The following is a 19,860-nucleotide window of genomic DNA, read 5'->3' on the forward strand; positions in this document are numbered from 1 at the left end:
TTGTTAAATGCGGCCTCAGGATATATGGTTTCTGGTTTACACAACGTCCAGTGTAGTTCCTGGACGGCCGTTGTGCTATCGGCTTGAGGGGGAATACACACGGCTGTGACTGTAACCCGAAGAGAATTCTCCCGGGAGTTAATGCAGTCGGCATTTGATTGTGAGGTATTCTAGGTCAGGTGAACAAAAGGACTTGAGTTCCAGTACGCCACACCATGAGTAGTTAATCATAAAACATACACCTCCGCCTTTCTTCTTCCTGGAGAGTTCTTTATTCCTGCCTGTGTGATGTACTGAGAACCCAGCTGGCTGTATGGACGGGGGCAGTATATCCGGAGAGCGCCATGAATCAGTGGAACAGAGTATGTTTCAGTCCCTGATGTCTCTTAGGAAGGAGGTCCTCCCCCTGAGCTCGTCTACTATATTGTCCAGGGACTGAACTTTAGCAAGTAATATACTCGGAAGCAGTGGATGATGTGCACACCTCCTGAGCAGGATTAGAAGTCCACTCCATCCACTCAGAGCTGCCATGTCTATTGGTGCCAAGACCATGATGCTGTTGACCTAAACAAGGGCCCCAGGACCAGTGTAAGCAATATTGCCCCCCATAGCATCAAAGATTCACCACCATATTTTTCAGTAGGTATAGGGTTCTTTTCTGCTTATGAATTCTCATTACGATAACAAACCCACCACTGGTGTCTGGCCAAATAATTATATTTTCATGTCAGTGGGGTTAATTGGCCTCCAGACTTGAAATCCGTTGAAAACCTGTGGCTTGAATTGAAAACGGCAGTCCATAAGCGCAGAGGAAGGATATCAAGGATCTGGAAGGAGTCTGTATGGAGGAATAGTATAAGATCCCTCCCAATGTGTTCTCCAACTCATAAAACATTTTAGAAAAAGGCTCAGTGCTGTTTTCCTCACAAGGTGAGGTGTGTGTGTGTGTGTAAGCATTTATCAGCAAATGCTGTCATTTCAATGAAGGATTTTTATTATTATTTGAAGTTCATAACATTTGATCAACGTGTCTCATTTTACATAACTTTTTTTTTTAAATCCACAATTCATATCAAGAACTTGAAATTAGCTCTCAGTTGTGTTGTCCATTTAGTGAATCACTCTCCTCTCCATATTCCATTAGCTTCTGATAGCCTTCCCCCTCCATTTCCCCTTTAATTGTTTCTTCCTCCTCCATTTCATCTGCTGAACTTTTCCTCTTTCCCTGTTCTCCTTCTCTCTCCGATCGGATGGATGGTATCCCGACACTCCTCTGTCTTGCAAGGGAGAGAGCTATGCCCTTCTCATAGTACGCACATTCGTTAATGAAGAATGGATAGAGTGGCTCAGTCCCTTTGTACTTTAGTGTCTCTCCAGAGAAAGTCTGGAACACAGGGTCATTGGGTCGGAGGAGGCAGAAGTCCCGATCCTGAGAGAGAGGGGGGAGAGAGAGACAGAGGAGTTAAAGAGTGGAGGAGTGTGGGTATACCAAATCCTGACCCAGAGATTGCTTTGCTGTTACTTAGCAAGGAACTATTGTGCATCCCATACTGAGTGAGTGTCCAGTTGTTAAAGTTTCATGGGCATTGTATACCTGGAGTTGAGGATGAATGGCGGCTGTAATACCGTGGGTCTCAAAGTCTCTTGGGTAGTCCACATTTTTCACCATGGTGTACACATCCACTTTTCCTCCTTCAAATTGGGTACCTGTGAAAGAGAGAGACAGCGAGAGGGGGAGATAAAGAGGGGAAGAGAAAGCTCTGTGGGATGAATCTGAATGAGGGGTTACAATTCAAGCATGTGGGACAGTGAACTATTTCAATCTGAAAGCAGCGCTGAATTGAATGTTGGAAAGGATTCTGTAGGCCATGTACCTGAGTTAAAGAGGTGGACCCATTCTATCATGTGCTGGACCCCTTCTTGCATTGTGGATAAAATATTGGACCTGACTACTCCATGGGCCTGAGGACCAATCTCAATCGCTGCAGAGGAAAAAAGACACATTTACATGAATTGCATTTCAAATACACATATGATATAGTATGATTCCAATACATTGTACGCAATTATAACATGTATTGCAACATTAGTTTTACAATTCCTGCCTTAATCTTTCTCTGGAGAGACACAAACAAATATATATCAAGGGTAGCACAATAAAGTCAGTCACGGGATAAAGTCATCACAATGGAAATACGTGACTGACTTTATTGTGCTATCCTTGATATATATGTGTTTATGTACAGTATGTACTAGCTGTATATGTGTTTTTTAAATTGTCAAAACAAACTCAATCAACTAAGCACAGTTAAAAATGGAAAAGAAGGTTCCATTTTAAAAGCATGAACAAAATCTAAATGCAGAGAGATGTGCATCATCAGACTACCATGGCAAAAAAACTGAAAAATGTACTGGTATTAAAGAAGCCCACCTCCCTACTTACTCACCAAAGCCATGTTTGCCTACAGAATCGAGGGAATATGCTTCATTGAGGGGAAGGTCAAAGTGAATGAACCTCACAGGTATGTCAGACATTTGTCTCTGGAAAACAAAATCAATTGTCAATACCCCAGTGGTAACCTGACAGAAATCATCTCAAGATAACGTGGGTAAGATCATAGAATCGCAGATCTTTTTTTCCACCATGATTGTGTGTATCCTCAAAATAGATCTGGTTCAAAGTTCTTAGCATAATTTAGGCTACTATTCAAAGATCATTCAGAATTGTTAGAAGCAGACTAGTTAAGGCCAACCTCATTTTCTACCCTACTGAGTTCCTAAATTAAAATAAATTATTAAAATATTTATTTATAAAAAAATATTTAAAAACATTGTATACCTCGTTAACTTTCATTCATCCATATTGATCTTTAAGAATAGAACTATCCCATATTTTCAATCAGTGCAGATCTACTCTAATGAGAAAATGCATCCAAAATAATGAGTCTCTGTGAGGATTGTTTTCTCTTGCCTGCAGGTATCTGTAGATGTGAAGAGAGATCCAGTCACAGTCTGAGTAGGCGATGAGGCACAGGCCCATGTTAGCGGTTGTGTTGTGGAGGTCACACACCAGGTCCATGGCCTCTGGACTACCTTTAGGACCTAGCAGGGTGTTCAGCTCCTGGGACCGGACTATCTCATAGGGGGTTTTGTCTGTCACAGGCCCACTAAGAGGGAGAGAGAGAAGGATGAATGGATGGTCATTACCATCAATACTAATACAACTTTTGTCTCCAACCTCATCATCTTGCTCTTTATCCCGCTCATTCTCATCATCTCCTTCCTCACTTTCACCATTACCAACATAAGACCATCATCATGATCAACAACATTATACCTTTTGACATAAATGTCATCACCGTCATGTCTCTTTTCTACATTACTCATAATCACTATCATCACCACCATACCTTCTCCCTTATACTTTATCATCATAATCATCATCATCAGACCTAAGGGTGGCATGGGTGAAGCAGCGGTTCAGATCTGTCTCTGTGTATCTCCGACACTGCTGGACAGCACGCGGGTTGGACATCACGGTCACCACGGAGATGTGGTCTTCTTCTTCCACCTTCCTCTTCCTCTTCAGCCGCTCTCTCACCAGGTACACTCCTGACAGCTCATTGCCATGGGTACCACCACACAGTGCAACGCGGGACACAGTCGGCAACACCACCTCCCTTCCTTCCATCTATGGGATGGCAATCCGAGTTACAGTATAACAGTAAAATGTAATTTTAACAGTATCACACACGTAGAAATGTCACCTGTACTAGCATTGTTTCTTGATATAGTAGCTCACTAGCTTAGCGTTAACAGTATAACGAGTTTAAAAAAAAACTTGGTTGCCTTGACGCATATTGTACCCACACCCCATAGTGACTTCTAGTTCTGTCATTCCCAGCTCTCATCCATTCTCTAATTGGAGGTATGAAAGACTTCCGGTTGCTGACAGAGCAGGTAAACAATACCAGCAAACACCATTGCTGCAGAAATCCATAAGAAATCATGTTGTCAAATTCTTACCTTGGCTTCCTTTCCTGGTCTGCAGCAAGGTGTACGGCCACCTCAAGCTCACCGTGAACGTTTAACCTATGAACTTTCACCTATAACAAAATCACCAAACACACTTTCACTGAATGGTTTGAAATTAACTGAATGTCTGGACCTTGATTGAGATTTACAGATATTGAAACCTTAGATGCAAGGTAAACCTGTGTTTATATTTGTCCTTCACAACGATACATTTAACTACTCTTTTTTAAAAGGATATCACAATTCTTACCCTTGCGGCTATCTTTCCCTTCCCTCTCTCCTGCAGTTCACCCTCTCCCACCCTCTCCCTGGCTTTCATGCAGTTTCACTGATTCAGCATTCTCATCCCTCCCTCTCAATAGTAATGTAGCCTGTGCCGGCCTGTATGCTGTTGTGCAACCCCCCTCCCCTTCTATGACACTCCTCTCCAGTGGACTGGCGGTACTGCACAGTGATGCAGACAGCAGTGTGTGTACTCAATGCGATGTGGAAACTCCACCCTTCCTTTCACACAGCCTCGGTCCCAACGGCTCTGTCCAGTCAGCCTGCTCCAAAGCCCCTCGCCAAGCAGGGTCTCTCACACACTGTACAATGTATAGGATGGTAGGTTCCAGTCAGCCCTTTCAAATGTTGGCTCAAAGCAAATCTGCTCCATTGACAGAGGCCAGAATTACATACTGTATAGTACACGTTGGGAGAGATTGCTAGCCTTATCATAAAATGTAATATAAATATAAAGACAGAGGTGTGAGCCTGTGAAAAGAGAATTAATAGAGAATAGTCATACACAGTTAATTCTGAAGAATTCAATTGTTTTAGTGATAACTTATCTTTGCAAAGGCTACACACCTCTAAATAAATGGTGTCTTAATCAAGTGTTTTTTTAAAGGTTCTGGACAGTGGACTTGAATTAAAAAGACGTACAAATCAAGTTAATTACTATAATCATGTTCAATAAAATGAAATAGAAACAAATAGCTTTTTTTGCCAACCACCAGACCATGGAGGGGGGATAACCGATTCTCAGGTCAGTTGTAATTGGAGAGACTTGAAAAATAGTGTGAGGAATACAACACAAACGATCATTAGTGTATGCGCAGAGATGACTGACAGACATCCCAGCATCCAACCCATTTGAACAGTAGCAACATTCGATGTCTTCCTCATAATAACTGCAAATGGTTTTAATGCAACTAGCACAACACCCATCAATTGAAACGATGTGAAACAAACAAAAGGGCGGGGCTACACCCTGAGAGAGATTGAGACTGAGGAACCAGGTATATTAAGATCAAGCTTGATCCAAATGACAAAGAAATATTTCCAGATGCACTTTTTTTTATTTCATTGTCAAAATCTTAAGTAATCTCCACCAATATCGCAGCTTGCACTAAACAAGACAGATATATTATTTTCTATTGAATTTCTATGGCAACCAACTTTCCTTTTTTTGTTATCCAATTAATAACAGTGAAAAATATTCCACATAGAACTAAATAAATGAGGGACAAAAGTATGAAAAACACATTACAGCAACCTGTTTGACATTCAGGTAGTAATTGCTTAAGTCCTTTCACACACATGATGATTACTGTTTTGAAAGGGATCTCCCTTTCCGCTTCAGGAAAAAAACAACACCAAAACCAAATAAAACAACCATACCATTATCATCATTACTATATAGTAATCCATTTTCTATACATATATAAAATCATAGTTATTTGCAATGGTACATTTTAATTACACTTAAACAAAATTGTTATGAAACAAAGTAAATCCCATATTTTTTGGTGTCAAAACACTTGCATATGTACTCTTCAGAACAGAAATGTATACAGTTAAGTGACAGTTTTTCACCTCAGAATTGATTTCCTCTTGATTACCCCTTTGACAAATACAGACTAAGCATTTACCATAACTATTTTTTTAACAACTTTGAATACCATGTACAGTTCATGGCTACTATTATTTCCCATCAAACACATACTGTGGGTAGAAACCATTGTTCCTAAACTGCGAAAATGCTTTTAAGTAATGGAATTCATTTTTAATAGGTTAAATTAAACTTCAATTGAAATTTTTCTTGAAATATGCATTTTCTTCCCAAACGGATAATGGGTTTGTCGTTCAGTGGATTTTATTATGTTCTGCTGATTGTTTTTAAATACATTTTTACATTATCTGAATGTGTCCACTCATTGGAGATGAAAGCAGGGATGACAGGAAAGGACACTAAGAGAGCCAGCCAAGACCCAGACAAGAGGTCTACTTCTCACAACTTCAACTCAAGAGCACCCCTATAAAAAAAGTTAATTTCACCATCTCATAATATCCATGACCATAGATTATGAGAAAGACAAGGCCCTAGTAAGAAAACCGATACAGTACAATAACTACTATTTAAGAGAAGGAACATACAGTATTCTGGGCACCCACTATCGATGTGTTGATACTGCATGATGGGAGTACTGCACAACGATGCGTTTCATAAAGCTTCCGATGGATGAACAAATACAATCATACTAGCAGAAACCCCCAAACCTTTAGTTCATTTGTTAAATACACTAATCAACAGAAAATTAAAAATGAGAAACCTTCTCCAACTTCTTGAAGGCCACCAATCACCGTTTCAATGACTAATTATATTAACCGAGTTTCATTCCATTTAATAAAAAGTTTACCCCCAACCACAAGGCTCTTGATGAAGAGAGGAACATTAGTATATAGCTTCACAGAACAATATGGTAGGTAGATGGAAAATGAAGGGACTCGAGGAAAAGCCTTTACTCAGTTACCTTCCTCTGACTCGCTGGCTGTACGCTGGCTGGCGGCCTCCCGTTCCCTCTCACGCCGGACACTATGCTGCTTCTCCTCCAGCCTCTGTTTCTCTACGTTGGCTTCGTCCCACTGGCCTACCTCCATAAGCCTCTGGTCGGGTCGTCGACAGCTGTCCGTGGGCGCCACGCCTTCCAACATTAAATGCAAATGTAACCCCCTGTAAAGACTGGCTTTAGTTTTTTTTGTGTGTGGCAATGCTAATGTCTGCATTCTGAAACTGTCCATGTACAGTGTGGGGCAAAGATTTGCAGAGTACGTGATTGGTCTGAGGTGATCTTGGGGAACAACGACAGAGTTCGTTAAGAGTGTTGTGACACCGAAGTTTATTGTTCAATTTGCTTTTTGTTTAATAGTCGGTATGAGTGTAGTTAGCTCCTTTTCACCAGCTATTTTCTTTTAATTTGGTTATTCACTGGATTCGTCATCTTGAAGGACAGACAAACGAACTGCTGGCTAGGTTCAGTTAGTTAAGCTAGCTAGCTATTCTACCAGCAGCATTCTACCACTTCATCACCGGCTGCCTCCAGTTGTTCTACAAGTAACCTCTCGGCACCGATGGAGCTCTCAAGGTTGTTTTTTCCACCTGTTAAATACTGAGGAATCCTTGGCCCTCTTGTTGACGGATGCTAGCTTCCTATGCTCCCTCTGTCCGGTTATCCTCTCTTCACTGATTGGACGGTAATGTTCATGTTTTAACCCCTCTCTGTCCTTATCGAGGTGCCCCAGGGATTTTGTTGTTTGTAAAACTTTAACTGAGAGCTCTCAATTGTTTTAACTTAATCTGCCATCCAGATACATACAGTTGCATACAGAATATATACAAGTACACACACTTACCTAGAAACATATATATTCACACACACACACACACAACCAGTCAAAAGTTGACACCTACTCATTCCAGGTTTTTTCTTTATTTTTTACACATTTTCTACATTGTAGAATAATAGTGAAGACATCAAAACTACGAAATAACACACATGGAATCATGTAGTAAACAAAGAGGTGTTAAACAAATAAAAATATATTTTATATTTGAGATTCTTCAAAGTAGCCATTCTTTCCCTTGACAGCTTTGCACACTGTTGGCATTCTCTCAACCAGCTTCATGAAGTAGTCACCTGGAATGCATTTAACAGGTGTGCCTTGTTAGAAGTTAATTTGTGGAACTTCTTTATGTCTTAATACTTTTGAGCCTACCAATTGTGTTGTGACAAGTTAGGGGTGGTATACAGAAGATAGCCCTATTTGGTAAAATATCAAGTCCATATTATGGAAAGAACAGCTCAAATAGGCAAAAAAAAATGACAGTCCATTACTTTAAGGCATGAAGGTCAGTAAATCCCGAAAATGTCAAGTGCAATCGCAAAAACCATCAAGAGCTATGATGAAAGTGGCTCTCATGAGGACCGCCACAGGAAAGGAAGACCCAGAGTTACAGTGCCTTGCGAAAGTATTCGGCCCCCTTGAACTTTGCGACCTTTTGCCACATTTCAGGCTTCAAACATAAAGATATAAAACTGTATTTTTTTGTGAAGAATCAACAACAAGTGGGACACAATCATGAAGTGGAACGCCCAAAATTTGGCGTGCAAAATTATTCAGCCCCCTTAAGTTAATACTTTGTAGCGCCACCTTTTGCTGCGATTACAGCTGTAAGTCGCTTGGGGTATGTCTCTATCAGTTTTGCACATCGAGAGACTTACATTTTTTCCCATTCCTCCTTGCAAAACAGCTTGAGCTCAGTGAGGTTGGATGGAGAGCATTTGTGAACAGCAGTTTTCAGTTCTTTCCACAGATTCTCGATTGGATTCAGGTCTGGACTTTGACTTGGCCATTCTAACACCTGGATATGTTTATTTTTGAACCATTCCATTGTAGATTTTGCTTTATGTTTTGGATCATTGTCTTGTTGGAAGACAAATCTCCGTCCCAGTCTCAGGTCTTTTGCAGACTCCATCAGGTTTTCTTCCAGAATGGTCCTGTATTTGGCTCCATCCATCTTCCCATCAATTTTAACCATCTTCCCTGTCCCTGCTGAAGAAAAGCAGGCCCAAACCATGATGCTGCCACCACCATGTTTGACAGTGGGGATGGTGTGTTCAGCTGTGTTGCTTTTACGCCAAACATAACGTTTTACATTGTTGCCAAAAAGTTCAATTTTGGTTTCATCTGACCAGAGCACCTTCTTCCACATGTTTGGTGTGTCTCCCAGGTGGCTTGTGGCAAACTTTAAACAACACTTTTTATGGATATCTTTAAGAAATGGCTTTCTTCTTGCCACTCTTCCATAAAGGCCAGATTTGTGCAATATACGACTGATTGTTGTCCTATGGACAGAGTCTCCCACCTCAGCTGTAGATCTCTGCAGTTCATCCAGAGTGATCATGGGCCTCTTGGCTGCATCTCTGATCAGTCTTCTCCTTGTATGAGCTGAAAGTTTAGAGGGACGGCCAGGTCTTGGTAGATTTGCAGTGGTCTGATACTCCTTCCATTTCAATATTATCGCTTGCACAGTGCTCCTTGGGATGTTTAAAGCTTGGGAAATCTTTTTGTATCCAAATCCGGCTTTAAACTTCTTCACAACAGTATCTCGGACCTGCCTGGTGTGTTCCTTGTTCTTCATGATGCTCTCTGCGCTTTTAACGGACCTCTGAGACTATCACAGTGCAGGTGCATTTATATGGAGACTTGATTACACACAGGTGGATTGTATTTATCATCATTAGTCATTTATGTCAACATTGGATCATTCAGAGATCCTCACTGAACTTCTGGAGAGAGTTTGCTGCACTGAAAGTAAAGGGGCTGAATAATTTTGCACGCCCAATTTTTCAGTTTTTGATTTGTTAAAAAAGTTTGAAATATCCAATAAATGTCGTTCCACTTCATGATTGTGTCCCACTTGTTGTTGATTCTTCACAAAAACATATATCTTTATGTTTGAAGCCTGAAATGTGGCAAAAGGTCGCAAAGTTCAAGGGGGCCGAATACTTTCGCAAGTCACTGTACCTCTGCTGCAGAGGATAAATTCATTAGAGTTACCAGCCTCAGAAATCGGCAATTAAATGCACCTCAGATTGTACCTCACATAATTCAAGACACTGACATCAACTGTTCAGAAGAAACCGTGTGAATCAGGGCTTCATGGTCAAATTGCTGCAAAGAAACCACTACTAAAGGACACCAATAAGAAGAAGAGACTTGCTTGGGCCAAGAAACACGAGCAATGGACATTAGACCGGTGGAAATCTGTCCTTTTGTCCGGAGTCCAAATCCAAACTCTGTGTCTTTGTGAGATGCAGAGTAGATGAATGGATAATCTCCGCATGTGTGGTTCCCACCGTGAAGCATGGAGGTGGTGTCATGGTGTGGGGGTGCTTTGCTGGTGACACTGTCAGTGATTTATTTAGAATTCAAGGCACACAACAAGCATGGCTTGTAACCACAATGTCACAAATAATTTGTATCTACCTTTCCAATTACTTTTAGAGTTTGGGATTCATTTGATTAATATTATGGTGTTTCTATTCTAAGAAAAACCAAAAACCTTCCGGGTTTCTGGTAGGATGGAACTGAAAATATTACGCTGTACATTGTGACGGCATGCAGTACAGTACTGGGCTATTTAGCTAAAGAATCCCTGTGTCGTACGGGCACGTGGGAGACCCAATTCCCGACGAGGAGGAAGGAGTAGGCTGTCCTTGTAAATAAGAATTTGTTCTTAACTGACTTACCTCGTTCAATAAAGGTTACACTAAGAGCATAAGATTTCTACACCATTATTTTCTAATTCTACTGTAACCAATATCCAAACGGAGATTCAGTCAAAATAAAATCTCATTGATTTATCAAGACCAGTCCCCATGCTTGTCTCAGAGCAGCGCAAAACGATGCTAAAATAGTTGTAGGCTATTGCTTCAAATCCTATTGCTTCTAACTTCAATATGCTCTTTAAATAAAAGAGACCTACACCATTTTTAACAGCACATTACTCAACAATTACATATAGAGGATTGGAGGATATTTCTGTAATTCAGTGATATTTATTCCCATAGTAATTTTTTATGGATCGATAACTAAATCAACATTGTCATTTTGAAAGAGTATTTTTATCATTATTTTATTAACGAAAGCATAGAGATGCCATTATTAGTTACATTGTTTTAGTTTGAACGTGCAGACTGGCTCTGAGAACAGAACATCGGGAACGTTTCCCTAGTCAGCACCATTATTAGAGCAATGCCCCTTAAAGTGTTGCCGTGTGCTGGGGTACACACTCACTCCCCCTCCTCCTCCCTTCCCCATGGGCTAGGTCAGTCTTCTGTGCGCGGCTCTGCAGCCCATCCCGTGACCCCTGCCCTCGTGCCTCGAACCTTGCCAGCTTTCAGTGGATACAGCTGGAGACAAAATCAAATAAAAACCTTAGCGTAACAACAGTTTTAGTAAGTCATACTGAAGTTGTGCACAATTATCAGTTTCTATTTGGTTTATGTCGCCCATTCATTGTCAGAGACACAGTAGGACCCAAAAGCATAATCAGTGCTCCAACTCCCCCTTGCACTGGTCTGGGGCAATGAAGTGGTTATGCAGGGTACCGTACTAAACCACAAATTACCTCTAAGTCCCACATCATAATCGCAAAACTTTTAGTGGAGCAACCACTGTACATGTACAGACAATCCATTTGATATGAAAGTAGATCTCTTTAAATTATTTTGCAAGATTAAACTTAAGGACATGTTCTCTCAAAACACTGTTTCAGGCCTAGAAACCCAACAAAGAACTGGTACCCATTTTAAGCCCAAAAGCAAATTCTGTCCTATGGTTAAAAACTCTTCAATTAATACCCATTGTAGGTTAGTCGAACAAGAAGCCATGTCAGTATATTCGAGAAAAACAAACCACATTCAGAAGAACCTCACTAGAACAGAAGAACAGGAACGAGATGAACTAATGAAAGATTCATCTTTGGTTATTTAATCTGCAGACAACGGGGGTGCTGTGGTTGTTTTAGACTATGAAAAATACAAAAGAGATTCAGAGACAACTCAGTAATGAACGTTTCTATAGAAAACTGAGTGTTGATCCACACAGGTGTTCCAAAGGGATATATGCTCTAATCTGGAGCAAGCCCTATTAAATAACCTTATCTCAAAACCTGAATACTGTCAGGATTCACCTAGGGGTCATGATTTGGGGCTGTACAAATGTTTGATGTATTAGAATAATTGATTATGCTTATGTTATATTAATAATAATAATACCCCTCCCGCCTTACATTTATAGGGTCCTAGACTACAGATTAACAATATATTCATTATATAGTTTTAGAATTATTCCACAGTTGTTTTCTCTCTCACAATGTGTGACTGAGACAGAACTCTGCAGGGGAGTGTGGAAGACAAGACTACTCAGACATTCCACACTAAATCAACTTTGGGGAGGGGACATTTATTGCCTAGCTTTTAGATAAACACTGAAACTCTATGTTTATACAGCTGAGGATGCAGGGTTTTGGTCTCAGGAGTAAAAAGGTAATGATGTGGTCAGTGACATCACTAAGGCGGAACTTCGGTTTAATAAAACAACCTTTTGTTTGATGCAGAACTTACTCAGAAACATGCGTGCTATGTTCCTGTTTGTCAACTTCTGTCTGCAATTGCATTAATAAAGGTTTTTGAATTATTTAATTAAAGATAGTCATAATGCTAATTTCACCAAAGAACCAATGATTGACAAGAAAGGAAAAAATGAACCTAACAATACCTTTGCTGCAAATGTGACATACGTCCATGCCTCTACATTTTGCTGAAATTACACAAACCTAACACACAACAAGGCAATTATCCAGGCAGGAATGGGCTCAATGTTAGAGCCATTGTCGAACTTCGTAGACTTTTATTAAAACTCATGTGCAAGCATTGCCATCATATGGGAAAGACTCTATATACTTCATAAACAAGATCACACCAATAACGGGTTTAACAGAAGAATGTATTTCGGTCACTTTAGATGTTGAGTCTATATAACAGCATTCCCCATACAGCCCTAGCTCACTATTTGAGAAACAGAGATACTAACGAATACCCACCAACAACCTTTATTCTAGAGCTGGCTTGCTATGTTTTGATGTCTAACTATTTCAGGTTTGATGATGAATACTCCGAATGATCCAAACGAATGGAACATCGATGGGCACCACATTCACTTCGAGCTATGCAAACCTTTACGTGGGTCTTTTTGAAGAACGTTTTGTTAATAATGAAAACTAAAATACATTTTTGAATAAAGTCCTGAAGTGGTATCGATGTATTGACTACATTTTTGGCATATGGGGAGCAACGGGAGAAGATCTGTCAGCATTATTACATGACATTGACCCCAATCTCAAATTCACTATTGAATGTGCTCATTACCACGATATGTGGATTGAGAAAACAAATGGAACCCTGTTTACAACTCTGTATAGAAAAGAAACAGACATAAATACTCTATTACAGGGGGACAGCTTATACCCTGAGCCATTAAAAAGAGGACTTCCAAGAAACCGTGTTTTCAGACTGCGCCGTATATGCCACTCCACAGAGGACTATCTAGAAAAAGCAGAGGAGATGAGCGATAGGTTTCTAAGAACAAGCTATTCTCCACAATGTGTGGATGAAGCTCTTAATTTGGCATTGGGGAAAACACAAGATTAAATGCTACAAAAAAAGACCACTAGAGCTAAAGAACACTCTGTAATGTTCACAGCCACATACTTTGAAGTCGCAAAAAGTGGGAGACGCTGTCAAGAAACACTGGCATGTTTTATCATCGGACCAAGTTTTGCCAGCTGAATTTAAGAATCCACCACTTATTGTATATAGGAGAGGTCGCAATTTACGCAATAAATTGGTCCATGGCAACTGCCAGCCACAAAAGAAAATCAGCCAGGCTCTTTTACGCCCTCTTCCAAATGGTAGCTATAAATGCAGAGGATGCGCGCAGTGCAACAATATGATGAAGTGTTAATACTTATGCCACCCACATACAGGAAAACGGTTCCAAATAAATTACATTATTACGTGCTCCACAAATAAATTACATTATTACTGCTATGTTATCTACATTATTAAATGTCCATGTGGGCTGGGCTATGTAGGTAAAACCTCTCGTTCTCTCAAACAGAGAATCATAAAACATAAAAGTCCAATTAGGAGAAAAGACAGGGATTATACAGATTATCCACATTTTAAATTACTTTAAACATGACATTTCTACTTTTTAGATTTTGTGGCATAGAGAAAGTTAAGATATCAGACAGGGGAGGTGACATTAATAATATTCTGAGCGAAAGAGAATGTTTGGGGATTTTCACCCTCCAGACATTATTTCCTAAAGGTCTTAATGATGAAATGCCTATGTATGTTATGTTGTGAATTTGAACATGAATTATGCCCCTATTTCAGATTACTCTGACGGTTTTCTTGCGCTGTACCCAATGATTTATGAAAACTTGCTTGGTAGGTCGATGTCCTCATTGTGGTTTTACAGACGTGTTTAATACGTTTTATGTACACACTTTATTTGAATATTTATGAAATGCATATTGTTATATTTGGAAGCACTTGATTTCCCTCAAATCCAACCCCATTTGATGCGTGGAACGTATGTGGGTGGGGCAAGGGTGCTTAATTGAAAAAACTCAAAAGCTCTGACGAAGGCCATGATACGTAAAGCTAATTAAAGAGCAGTGATACTATCAAGAGCAGTGTGTGGATTCCCTCCTTTTATTAAACTGTTACCATCCACCTGCAAAAAAGATTGGTCAGATGTGCGAGTGCCTTTTGAATTTTGAGTTTAGCTAGAGTGACATTTTCATACTCCAAGGAGAGAACAAGGCACTCACAGCTAGGGTTGCAAAGGGTTGGAAACTTTCCATGTGAAGTTAAGCCTGGGAATTTGGGGAATTTTTCTCAAATTCATCAAAAAAGTTAGCTTATAACAGTGAATCTTTTTTGTGGGACACACAAGGCAATTCTGGGTCTTGTAGCATATTTTGGTTAAACTACCTCCAATTCAATGGAATTGCAACCCTCTGCATGCACAGTGCATTCTTTAATCACATGTGCAGTGCAAGCTTCCATCACACTAATGAGATGCTATTGAGCCCACACAACAACACTGTCTGAGCCAAGGACTACATGATTTCTGGTAAGTTTTGATTACAATACTGGGTGGGGTGAATATATTTTATATGACATACATGATTTTTTGTTAACTAGTAAATAGTAGCCTACAGCAAAGTGTGTTTAAAAAATTTCTGCTAGTTAGTTTTTGCTACCATGTGGGTTTTAGCGTGCTTGAGCCTGCTAACTGAGGAGTGTTAATTCACCTGTTCCCATACAGATAAAATTATCTTACAAAGGAGTTGTTTAATCTAACTGCTTAACTATTTATCTGTACATGGATTTGTTTTTGTTTTTTCACTCATTTTTCTAAGTCTTTACAGGAAAATGCCACGGGCACTATCTGATGTATGGAGACATTTCACTGCAGCTAATGAAGAAGGAAAATCTGTGTACATTTGCAAATACTGTGCCAAATCATATGTGAATAATGCAACAAAGATGCAAAATCATCTGGCCAAGTGCTGGCCAAGTGCCCAAAGTTCCCTCAGCGCTCACAACAAGCAACCTCTGACAAAAGTCCCTCTACTTCTATCAATAACAACAGCTCATGGTCTTCCTGGAACCAGAAGTTTTTTGGACTCCATGGAGGAACGTAGTCAGAGAAATGCTGATAATGTCTTGCTCGAGCTATGTATGCAACTGTTCACCTCTGCTGTTCACAGCATACACCACTCCAACCAGACATGCTTTATCTGCTAATTTGCTGGATGCAGAGTTCAGAGTTCAAGTGAAGGTCAGGCAAATAAAAGAGAAAGGAGACTGTATTGCAATCATCTCTGATGGGTGGTCGAACGTTCGTGAGCAAGGAATATTTAAGTACATCATCTCCACCCCTCAACCAGTATTCTACAAGAGCACATACACAAGGGACAACATACACACTTGTCTATACATTGCAGATGTAGGCAGTCATCTTTGACCTTGGACCACAGAAGGTATTTGCACGGTTGACAGATTGTGCTGTGAACATGAAGGCTGCTTGGTCTAAAGTAGAAGAGTCCTAGCCTCACATCACACCCATTGGCTGTGCTGCTCATGCATTGAATCTGCTCCTCAAGGACATCATGGCACTGAAAACAATGGATACACACTACAAGAGAGCCAATGAAATGGTTAGGTATGTGAAGGGTCATCAAGTTAAAGCAGCAATCTACCTTACCAAGCAAAGTGAGAAGAATAAGAGCGCCACATTGAAGCTGCCCAGCAACACCCGTTGAAGTGGTGTTGTCATCATGTTTGACAGTCTCCTGGAGGGGAAGGAGTTTCTCCAAGAAATGGCCATATCACAGTCTGCCGATATGGACAGCCCCATCAAGAGGATCCTCTTGGATTATGTATTTTGGGAGAGAGTGGTAAGCAGCCTGAAACCTATAGCAGTAGCCTTTGCACAGATTGAGGGAGACAATGCCTTCCTGTCTGATGTTCAGACTTTGCTTGCAGAGGTAAGAAAATAAATCCGTACTGCCCTGCCCACTTCACTGTTGCTCCAAGCAGAGGAAACTGCAGTTCTGAAATACATCAAAAAGCGTGAAGACTTCTGCCTGAAGCCCGTACACGAGGCAGCATATATGTTGGACTGCAAGTATGCTGGCAAGAGCATCCTGTTTGGTGCAGAGATCAACAAGGCCTATGATATCATCACTTCCGTGTCTCGCCACCTTGCCCTGGGTGAGGGCAAGGTTCTTGGCAGCCTGGCGAAGTACACTTCCAAGCAAGGGCTTTGGGATGGAAATGTAATATGGCAGTCGTGCCAACATATCTCATCAGCCACCTGGTGGAAGGGACTTTGTGGATCTGAGGCTCTTTCCCCTGTTGCCTCCATCATCCTCCAAATCCCACCAACATTAGTCGCCTCAGAGAGCAACTTGTCCTTGTTTGGGAACACACACATTAAAGCCCGCAACTGGCTGACCAATACGAGGGTTGAAAAATTGGTTGCCAACCAGGCAAATTTGAGGCTTTTTGAGCCTGACAACAAGCCATCCTCAACAAAGTTGGAAAGTGACAGTAAAGATAAGGCCTCAGGGTCTGATGTTCAAGGGGTGGACATTGAGGAGGTCCAGGGAGAAGACATGGAAGCCTGAGAAAGACAACCAAAGCTTTAGTTTCTAGACTATAATTTTACAGATGTATGTTGAAAAGGTTTTTGGGAGTTGCGATGGATCATTGGGGATCATTCAATATTCCTTTCTTTTGTTGTTCAGCGAAATCATCCCATGTGAAGAGTCAACTCAATTCCCTCTTCAAAGGGGGAGACACTCTAGACCCAAACTGTTACAGACCTATATCTATCCTACCCTGCCTTTCTAAAGTCTTTGAAAACCAAGGTAACAAACATATCGCCGAACATTTCGAATCGCACCGTACCTTCTCCGCAATGCCATCTGGTTTCTGAGCTGGTCTGCCAAGCTCAAGGTCCTAAACGATATCATAACCGCCATCGATAAAAGACAATACCGCGCAGTCTTCATCGACCTGACCAAGACTTTCGACAATGTCAATCACCGCATTCTTATCAGCAGACTCAAACGCCTTGGTTTCTCAAATGACCGTGAACCAGGCGAGGCTGTCATTTGAGAAACCAAGGCTATTGAGTCTGCCGATAAGAATGCGGTGACTGACAGAGTCGAAAGCCTTGGCCAGGTCGATGAAAACGGCTGCACAGTACTGTCTTTGATCTATGGCGGTTATGATATCGTGACCAGCTCGGAAACCAGAATGCATAGTGGTGGAGTTCAAAATGGTCGGTGATCTGTTTGTTAACTTGGCTTTCGAAGACTTTAGCAAGGCATGGCAGGATGGATATACAGTGGGGCAAAAAAGTATTTAGTCAGCCACCAATTGTGCAAGTTCTCCCACTTAAAAAGAGATAGGCCTGTAATTTTCATCATAGGTACACTTCAACTATGACAGACAAAATTAGAAAAAAATCACATTGCAGGATTTTTAATTAATTTATTTGCAAATTATGGTGGAAAATAAGTATTTGGTCACCTACAAACAAGCAAGATTTCTGGCTCTCACAGACCTTAGGCTCCTCTGTCCTCCACTCGTTACCTGTATTAATGGCACCTGTTTGAACTTGTTATGAGTATAAAATACATTTTAGAAGCAAGAGTTATTTTATACCTCCAGCCAATCGCATTCACTCTATTGAGACATATTGCAGACTTGTGGAAAATGATGTTGGACTTCTCCTTAAGAATAAACAGGGATCCAAATCTTTCCATAATTTACCCAAGAATGAAAAACAAGCTTTGCTTGATTTACAATCTGATACGTCAGTCCTTATTCGTCCCGCTGATAAGGGTGGGTGGGTTGTACTCATGGATAGGACAGCTTATGTACATGTCATAGACAGCTGCTTGACAACAGCTTTTACAAGAAACTCAGAAGTGACCCCACTTCCCAATTTCAGAATACTATTTTGACTGTCCTAGATGGGTATTTAAGTTCTGGTCAGATAACCAAAAAATAACATGCATTTTTGGCTATTCAACACCCTAAAATTGCCACTTTCTATACTTTGCCGAAATTACACAACACTGTTACACAACCTCCAGGGCGCCCTATTGTAGCGGGCATTGATGCAGTAACGGCCCCTCTATCTACTTTTGTTGACTTTTTTATTAGACCACTCGCAGAACAGCTCCCCTCCTTTGTAAAGGACACCAGCAGTATGATCTCTATCATTGAATCTCTTGATCCTCTCCCTGAGAATACCTTGTTAGTTACTTTTGATGTTGAGTCATTATACACTAATATTCCACACGAGGGCAGTATTGAAGCTATGGAACATTTTCTTCTGCAAAGTGACCCTAATGAACTACCTTCCAGTGCATGCATTGTAACATTGGCTGAAATAGTACTTACGCATAACTATTTCATGTTTCTAAATTATTTCTTTATTCAGACGAAAGGTACTGCTATGGGATCCCCCATGGCTCCTAACTGTGTGTGTTTTCGGACCTTCCCTTGGTCGTATTCTCTTGGGGCAGAAATCTCAGAGATCAATTGGTAAACTCTGATTTACCACCCCAAGATATTCCTGAACAACGTCTTATTGCGCCCCTACTGGATGGAAATTACAAATGTAATGGCTGTGCTCAATGCAATGGCACTTATAAATGTAGATCCTTCAAACACCCACAAACAGGGAAATCGATCCCAATAAAAGGTGTTATTACGTGCTCCTCTAAGGCAGTTATTTATCTTATAACTTGTCCTTGTGTTAAAAATTATGTAGGTAAAACAAAGCGCGAATTAAAAGTACGTATCTCAGAGCATCGTAGCACCATTAGGTGTAAAAACTTTACTTATCCAGTTGCGGCCCACTTCTTGGACACAGGCCACTCGATTTCGTCTCTGCGTTATATTGGCATCGAACATGTCACCCTCCCTAGGAGAGGGGCTGACCTTGATAATTTATTGTTAAAACGAGAGGCTGCCTGGATCATTAATTTAAAGACCCTTGCGCCCTTCGGTCTCAACGTAGACTTTGATCTGAAGCCATTCTTGTGATTATTGTGATTTTGCCATTGTAATTGTTTGTAAACTTGCGTAGTTAAATTAATCTATGATCGTATGCTATCCATTTGTTTGTATGCTGTTCTTTGTTTGACATTTTAATATTTGATTATTAACCAATGGTATTAGGCCACTCTTGTCCATGATTACAGACACCTGTGTCTTTTGACACTATATAAATGAGTCATCCCGCAGTGTTTGTGATTATACTCTGATGAAGACAGCTTGGCTGTTGAAATGTTGGTATTCAATTTTGCATCTGAGCTCCTAGATTGTGCGGCTCTCT

At 40.6% G+C, this 19,860-nt stretch overlaps 1 protein-coding gene across 2 annotated transcripts; it reads right to left on the reverse strand.

Annotated features, from left to right (window-relative positions):
- Window positions 1-1,040: 1,040 nt before the first annotated feature.
- On the reverse strand, window positions 1,041-4,340 carry LOC139417207 (N-acyl-aromatic-L-amino acid amidohydrolase (carboxylate-forming) B-like). Of its 2 annotated transcripts, XM_071166453.1 has the most exons (8): window positions 4,286-4,340; window positions 4,027-4,106; window positions 3,453-3,691; window positions 2,972-3,167; window positions 2,448-2,541; window positions 1,875-1,982; window positions 1,595-1,707; window positions 1,041-1,429 (listed from the first exon to the last, which is right to left on the reverse strand). In XM_071166453.1, exons 3-8 carry the CDS (start codon window positions 3,689-3,691, stop codon window positions 1,094-1,096), a joined length of 1,086 nt encoding a protein of 361 aa, XP_071022554.1. In that variant the 5' UTR covers window positions 4,027-4,106; window positions 4,286-4,340; the 3' UTR covers window positions 1,041-1,093. The 2 variants fall into 2 exon arrangements, with proteins under 2 accessions (XP_071022554.1, XP_071022555.1); XM_071166454.1 differs by lacking the exon at window positions 4,286-4,340 and having other exon boundaries at window positions 4,027-4,129.
- Window positions 4,341-19,860: the final 15,520 nt, after the last annotated feature.

The sequence above is a fragment of the Oncorhynchus clarkii genome, chromosome 9 (genome assembly GCF_045791955.1).
Source record: "Oncorhynchus clarkii lewisi isolate Uvic-CL-2024 chromosome 9, UVic_Ocla_1.0, whole genome shotgun sequence".
Classification (NCBI taxonomy): Eukaryota; Metazoa; Chordata; class Actinopteri; order Salmoniformes; family Salmonidae; genus Oncorhynchus; species Oncorhynchus clarkii.

Coding starts and splice junctions, on each gene's coding strand:
- LOC139417207 (XM_071166453.1), bottom strand. CDS start 3,691: ATGGAAGGAAGGGAGGTGGTGTTGCCGACTGTGTCCCGCGTTGCACTG. Junction 3,168..3,452: donor TTCACCCATGCCACCCTTAG/GTCTGATGATGA, acceptor TCTCCCTCTTAG/TGGGCCTGTGACAGACAAAA. Junction 1,708..1,874: donor GGTCCACCTCTTTAACTCAG/GTACATGGCCTA, acceptor TCTCTTTCACAG/GTACCCAATTTGAAGGAGGA.